The 6,546-nt window shown below is 56.8% G+C and overlaps 1 protein-coding gene across 2 annotated transcripts; it reads left to right on the plus strand.

Annotated features, from left to right (window-relative positions):
• The first annotated feature begins 240 nt into the window (after nucleotides 1–240).
• Nucleotides 241–5,806, plus strand: GNAT1 (G protein subunit alpha transducin 1). 2 transcript variants are annotated; one of them, XM_019416895.2, is made up of 9 exons: nucleotides 241–486; nucleotides 1,655–1,697; nucleotides 1,804–1,945; nucleotides 2,039–2,196; nucleotides 2,286–2,414; nucleotides 2,682–2,811; nucleotides 3,078–3,231; nucleotides 3,356–3,547; nucleotides 3,931–5,806. In XM_019416895.2, the coding sequence occupies exons 1-8, from the start codon at nucleotides 381–383 to the stop codon at nucleotides 3,544–3,546; spliced, it is 1,053 nt and encodes a 350-aa protein (XP_019272440.1). In that variant the 5' UTR covers nucleotides 241–380; the 3' UTR covers nucleotide 3,547; nucleotides 3,931–5,806. The 2 variants fall into 2 exon arrangements, with proteins under 2 accessions (XP_019272440.1, XP_019272441.1); XM_019416896.2 differs by lacking the exon at nucleotides 241–486 and adding an exon at nucleotides 501–523.
• The last annotated feature ends 740 nt before the right edge of the window (nucleotides 5,807–6,546 follow it).

Below are 6,546 nucleotides of genomic sequence, written 5' to 3' on the forward strand. Positions count from 1 at the left end.
CCTATGGAACACAACTCCCTGCTCTGGCTCACGGACTGGACTGTCCCCAGGATCTCTCTTAGAGGGTTGGGGCAGGAAGAGAGGGGTGCAGAGTCAGCAGTTGAGAGATTGGGGCCATGCCACCCTGATTAGAAGGGCTGGGGGCTGAGCTGGATTCACCTGTCCTTGTCTCTCATTGGCTCTTGGGAACCCCTGGCCCCTAAATCCCACTAAGCAGCCCCACCAGGGCCTGCACAGGTCTGTGGGGGGGCCAGTTGATTGCCAGTCTTGGGGCCAGAAGGGTGTCTGCGGAGGCCTGAGGCTGGCCTGAGCCTGGCTCTGGGGATCCCCTCCATCTAGAGGAACCAACTTAACCACCCTGTTCACCCGCTGCCGGGACCATGGGGGCTGGGGCCAGCGCCGAGGAGAAGCACTCAAGGGAGCTGGAAAAGAAGCTAAAAGAAGATGCCGAGAAGGATGCTCGAACCGTGAAACTGCTGCTTCTGGGTACGGGTGTGGGCCCAGGTGGGGCCACTGCCACCAGGTCAGAGGCCTGGGGGGTCAGCAGATAGCCCTTCTGTGAAATAGGGGTGACTTGGGAAGCAGAATGACCTTGAGACAGGTCAGGAAACAGAATGGGAGCCCTGGCCAGGCAAGGCTGGGTCTAATAGGTGATACCCCAACTCCCCAAGGCTGGGTATCCCTTGGAACCCCTCTCCAGAGGGCCCTCCCTCAGCTCCCTCCCCTCTGGAGAAGTCCTGTTAGGCAGGCATCAGAAACCAGGGGCTTTCTTGGGAGCACCAAAATAGGGCTGCTCGCTTGGGAAGACAGTAACAGTCCACCTGGGAGTGGGCATCCCCTAGGACTGCCCAAGTCCACAGACAATGGTCCTCAGATTCCAGAGCTTTGTTGTTGGCAGACCTAAAGAGGGTGCAGAGGTACTAAGGCCCAGTGAAGAATAGATAAAATCATGTCCATGGTTTCATGGATAGTGAGGAGAGGTGGGGAGACGCGGTGCCTCCAGGCCACTACCTCCTCACATGTGGAAGAAGGAGCTGCTTTGAAAAGGCAGTGTACGTTCCACCCAGGCTCTCCAGGGTCCTGTCAGGCAGCTGGATGTGGGCAAAAGGACCAGGCCAGAGCACCCTAGGGAAGACATAAAGGCTAAGCCAGAAATCTCATTAACTGTGCCCAAAGCCCTGGCGAGAGCAGGCTCAGAGGGGCTGTCATCTCTGTCTTCTCCCCCACTCAAAGGCGCTAATTCTCTCTGAGCCTCTGAGACACTCCCCTCCCCACACCAGGTGAAAAGCAGGGGTTGACCTGGCTCAAATAATCCCCTGCATACAGTACCAGAACTCTCCACAAAGTGGCGCTCCAGGTTTTCTTTATTTTGGTCTCAGACTCCTCAAGAAAGTGAATACCAGGGGTCTTGGAGGTTTCAACGCACAACTGAGGTCTTTGCCTCCGTCTGTCACTCTTGACATTTACAAATGTTTTTCCTCAAAGGTGTCAGGACCTTACTTTGGGGGGTGGGGGAGAAACAGGTAGAACTGGGGGGGGGGGGGTTGGACTGGTGCCTTGAGTATGTCTGGTCCCACCTTCTGCCCTTGGATGCCAGGGGAGTGATGTGGGGAGGTGTGGCCAGTGCAGCTCTGAGGCGGGGCTTCCCTTCCAGGTGCTGGTGAGTCCGGGAAGAGCACCATTGTCAAGCAGATGAAGTGAGTGCCCTTGCCCTTTCTGAGGCCTCTGGGGGTGGGCGTGTCCATGGGGCCTGTCCTTTCCCACCAATCCACCTGGCCCTGACTTGGCTTGCCCTGGCCATAGGATTATCCACCAGGATGGGTACTCTCTGGAAGAGTGCCTCGAGTTCATTGCCATCATCTACGGCAACACACTGCAGTCCATCCTCGCCATCGTGCGTGCCATGACCACGCTCAACATCCAGTATGGAGACTCTGCGCGCCAGGTGTGCAGGGAGACTGGCTGAGCGGGGCCTCCGGGGGCTCAAGACTGGGCTCAAGTCCACGGTCATCTCCAACCACTTCCACCCTGCCCTCAGGACGACGCCCGGAAGCTGATGCACATGGCGGACACCATCGAGGAGGGCACGATGCCCAAGGAGATGTCAGACATCATCCAGCGGCTGTGGAAGGACTCGGGTATCCAGGCCTGTTTCGAACGCGCCTCTGAGTACCAGCTCAACGACTCGGCGGGCTAGTGAGAGCGCAGGCGGGGCTCTGGGGGTGCGGGCAGGGCCCTGCCACACCCCTTCACACAACCCACCCACCCTCCGCGGTCTCCCGCAGCTACCTCTCCGACCTGGAGCGCCTGGTAACCCCGGGCTACGTGCCCACTGAGCAGGACGTGCTGCGCTCGCGTGTCAAGACCACGGGTATCATTGAGACTCAGTTCTCCTTCAAGGACCTCCACTTCCGGTACGACCCGGCGAGCCCTCACCCTTGCTCTCGCTCTAGGGGTCTGGCCCCGAGTGCAGCGCCCCGAGGCCCCGACAGGTCCCGGAGACCCCATCCCTACGAGAGCCCCTGTTCCTTCTATGATGCCCTGCCCGCAGAAAGTCTCGGGCCCTCCACATGCCAGTCCCATCCAAATGCCGCCCAGTCAGCATAAGGAGGCCAGGGGATGCCTGTGGGCGCGTTCAGGGGGCTCGATGCGCACGGGTTCAGGTCCCAATTGTCCCATAGGATGTTCGATGTGGGCGGGCAGCGCTCTGAGCGCAAGAAATGGATCCATTGCTTCGAGGGTGTAACCTGTATCATCTTCATCGCGGCACTGAGCGCCTACGACATGGTGCTGGTGGAGGACGACGAAGTGGTGAGTGCCAAGCAAGGCCTGAGACAGAAAGCCAGAGACGGTGCTGCAGGAGCGGGGAGCGTCTGAGAGGGGACATTCCTTCCAGAACAGTCTGAATGAGGACTCAAGACAGCTAGCAGCCCCGCTGAGGGGGGCAGTGGAGGGGAGGTGACTTGGAGCTGTCTGAGCTGGATGGCTCCGGGTGCCCCGGAGCCTGTGGGCCGCGGCCGCGCAGGGCAGCTGCCCGTGCCCCACTACCGGTGCCCGACAGCTTCTGCTCTCCTCAGAACCGCATGCACGAGAGCCTGCACCTGTTCAACAGCATCTGCAATCACCGCTATTTCGCTACCACGTCCATTGTGCTCTTCCTCAACAAGAAAGACGTTTTCTCAGAGAAGATAAAAAAGGCGCATCTCAGCATCTGCTTCCCTGATTACGACGGTGAGAGCCGCACCCCCTCGCCTGGCCGCCAGGCAGCGCCCCAACCCCATGATGTGGGCCTGAGCTTCTGCCGTCGCAGGAAGGACTGCGGACATGGAGTGAGCACATTCCCCTTCCCTTCCAGGGCCCAACACGTACGAGGACGCGGGCAACTACATCAAGGTGCAGTTCCTGGAGCTCAACATGCGACGCGACGTGAAGGAGATCTATTCCCACATGACTTGCGCTACCGACACACAGAACGTCAAGTTTGTCTTCGATGCTGTCACCGATATCATCATCAAGGAGAACCTCAAAGATTGCGGCCTCTTTTGAGGTGGGTTCCTGGCGGTCTGGGATGCTCCCCTGTCTTGCCCCTTGGTCTCAATACCTTATTACACGGCCTCCCCAGCTCCTCACCCCACCTCACTACAACAGGCCCCACTGCAGGCCATCAGGTCCTGCCCCATCTCTCCAGACCCATTCCACTGCCTGCTTCTGGCCCCCAATTCCCAGGCCCCATCCTGGCCCCTCAGGTTCCACCCCACTGCCCACAGCCCGTGACCCTGGTGCATAAGTCCCACCCACCTAATCTCTTTTGACCTGCCCCAATCCCCCAGGGGTCACTGCTTACAAGCCCACCTCCACAGTGCCTCTCAGCCTAAGACCAATTATTTTGGAGCTCTGGGATGTTGACTGGCATCCTTTTTCTGTTCACAGGTGCTTGAACTCACGTGTGTCCCTGACACCCTGTAGCCCTAGCCACCTCGTAGCCCTAGCACACAAGAGCCTCTCAGCCCCCCAGGACTCCTGGGCCCCAGCGTGAGGCCCCACCAGCCACGCCACAGACCCAAAGCCCTGAGCCCCACCAGCCTTGAGGCCCCAGCCCTCCCCCGTGGTTCCCAGGTCTCCCAGAGCCAGGTACCCCCAACCCGACTGCTGTCCTTCACGGCCTGGCTGTGCTGGCCTCCAGGACCCACCCCAGCCAGCCCCAGCTAGGAGCAGGCAGGACTTGGGGCAGCTAGAGCTCACAGTGACTCAGCATGCCCAACTGACCAATCTCCTACAGGTCTCTCCGCAGGGGGCCCATGACTCACCTGGTGGGTCTGGGCTCGGCAAACAGCCCTCCCTCCCAGTTTCCTGAAGAGCAGGGGGGGCAGGCAGAGATCCCTCCTCCAAGCAGGCCTGCTGCTGACCATCAGCCCATTCCAGCCTTACCACCTCCATGTGACAAATCTGACACCTGTCTCTACCCGGTGGCCAGTGACTGTCCCTCTCAGTAGCTTCATGAGTCCAAAGTCCAAGTCAGTCTGGCCTGTGCAGCTCCTGCATAGATGAATTAATGAGTGGAGGCAGGCCTGGGAGACCATGGGCACCAGGAAGAGACTCAAGCTGTACCCTTCCCCATACAGCAGGCTCAGAGTAACCCCTAGACCCTCCACCCACAGGCTCTGCCCCCTCCGTCCTTGTCCTTGGACAGCAGATCCATGTCCTACCTCACCACCACCCCGCCCACAGTACTCTAGGCCAGCCGGCCAAGGGGACGGTGTTTTGAGGGAGGGTACTGTTGACACCAGCTGTGGCCAATGGTCAAATTGTCCTGAGGGGTGGCTGGGGGCAGAGTCCGGCTCCTATCGATCAGCCCCAGGCTGGGACATGACTGAGGCCCAGGTTGGGCCCAAGAGGGGTCTACCTCAGGTGGGGTCATAAGTAAACCCAGGTAACCCTCTTGTCCCTCTCACCCTTTCCATTCAGGGCCCATTTGCTGGCAGGAAAAACTGAGGGCCATGCCTGAATTTTGTTAGGGACAAAGGCCCAAGTCCCTATATCCCTGCCCCCTACTTCCTCATCAAGCCTCGAGTCCTTGCTGATGCCTGTGGGCCAGGACCTATGCTGCAGTGGGGGGTGGGGGGTTTCTGTCTCGCAAGACCAGAGCACGATCCACACTCCCCTCAGATAGATGCACAGACTCAGCAATAAACCTTTGCATCAGGCCCCAGCTGTCCTTTCTTGTGGGGAAGGGAAGAGCATTAATTATCACGAGTTACGGGCACTTATTAAGTGTCCAGTGTTGGGCTGGACATGAATGGGAAGATCATCCCTTCCAGGGAGAAGCACCTGGCCGGACGTGGCAGGAGCACTCTTGGGGGCATGGGACTAACCTGTGCCTCTTGAAAGGGGCTGAAGGAAAAAGGAGCCCTGGGAAATGTTCACAGGAACATTCTTGGATCAAGAAGTTCTGGGGTAGAAGCTTATTCTGGCAGGGAGAGTAGGGTGTATAAGGCCCAGAAAGAGGGGCTTGGGGGCCATAGTTCAATAGGGCAGGAATAGGCAAAGGGGACACGGGGTGGGGAGACAATAGGCAGGTGCCAAGTGCCAGCCTGAGGGCCTAGGCTTCCTCCAGAAGATGATGGGTCTTGGAAGCCCTTGAAGCTAGGACATAATAGCAGGGCTGGGATTGGGGTGAGGCAAAAGAGGCACTCACCTTTGGGTGCAAAATTTAAGGTGGTGCCAAAAAGTTCAGTGATCAAGATAAGTAATATTTTGATGCAATACGTTTTAAATTCAAAATCACAGCAAAAAAAAAAAAAAACCCTCATGATAAACAAAATATCAAAATTTTAAATAAAGACAAGACTCAAGAGACCTCTGCCGAGCCATATTGGAACCTGAAGCAAAAGGAAAATGTCCACTCCTGTGTACGTTTTTGTGTGTTTTTAATGGTAAAATTTTTATGGAACATTAAAATAGTTGAAAAAAATTGAAAGTAGGTACATTAAAACTCCACATTATTTTAAGCTTAACTATTTTATCTATATCTAAGACAATTTATAATCTTATTTTCCTGGATTTAATGGAAATAAATCATCAATAATATTTTACAACTCTATTTCTGGAAAAAATAATCATTAAAATTTTTCAGGAAAGCAGGTATGTAGGGACACACATTTTTCCTGGAGGTCAGTATGAGAGGACGTGGGGAGGACAGCAGTGGGGCTGGAGGATCTGTGAGGAAGAGACATGTCCTCGTCACCCCACGGGGCCAGGATCTGCAGATGGGGCTCAGCCACAATGGTCTGGATCTGTGGTATTTGACCAAGTGCATGTGATGCCCCCAGCAAGCTGGTGGGACTGCAGGAGTGTTGAATGGACTGAGTTTTCCAGACCTGTGGCCACCTGGGGGAGGAGATGTCCAGGAGGCAGACATACCTGGGGCTGGGCAGAAGATGTGGGTGGCATCTTCAATGTCCAGGTGGAGGATGTTGTGATCCGGAAGTGAGCTGGGGACAGGGGAAGTGAGGGTGCCTAGGCCTGAGCACAGGGTGGTGGTGGGGG

The sequence above is a fragment of the Panthera pardus genome, unplaced genomic scaffold (assembly GCF_024362965.1).
Source record: "Panthera pardus isolate Hobbes unplaced genomic scaffold, ASM2436296v1 HiC_scaffold_8, whole genome shotgun sequence".
Classification (NCBI taxonomy): Eukaryota; Metazoa; Chordata; class Mammalia; order Carnivora; family Felidae; genus Panthera; species Panthera pardus.

What these genes read in the sequence shown, in the direction of transcription:
- GNAT1 (XM_019416895.2), top strand. Translation starts at nt 381, where the DNA reads ATGGGGGCTGGGGCCAGCGCCGAGGAGAAGCACTCAAGGGAGCTGGAA. An exon ending in CTCAACGACTCGGCGGGCTA is followed by an intron (nt 2,197 to 2,285) that starts GTGAGAGCGCAG and finishes GGTCTCCCGCAG; the next exon opens with CTACCTCTCCGACCTGGAGC. An exon ending in TGGTGGAGGACGACGAAGTG is followed by an intron (nt 2,812 to 3,077) that starts GTGAGTGCCAAG and finishes TGCTCTCCTCAG; the next exon opens with AACCGCATGCACGAGAGCCT.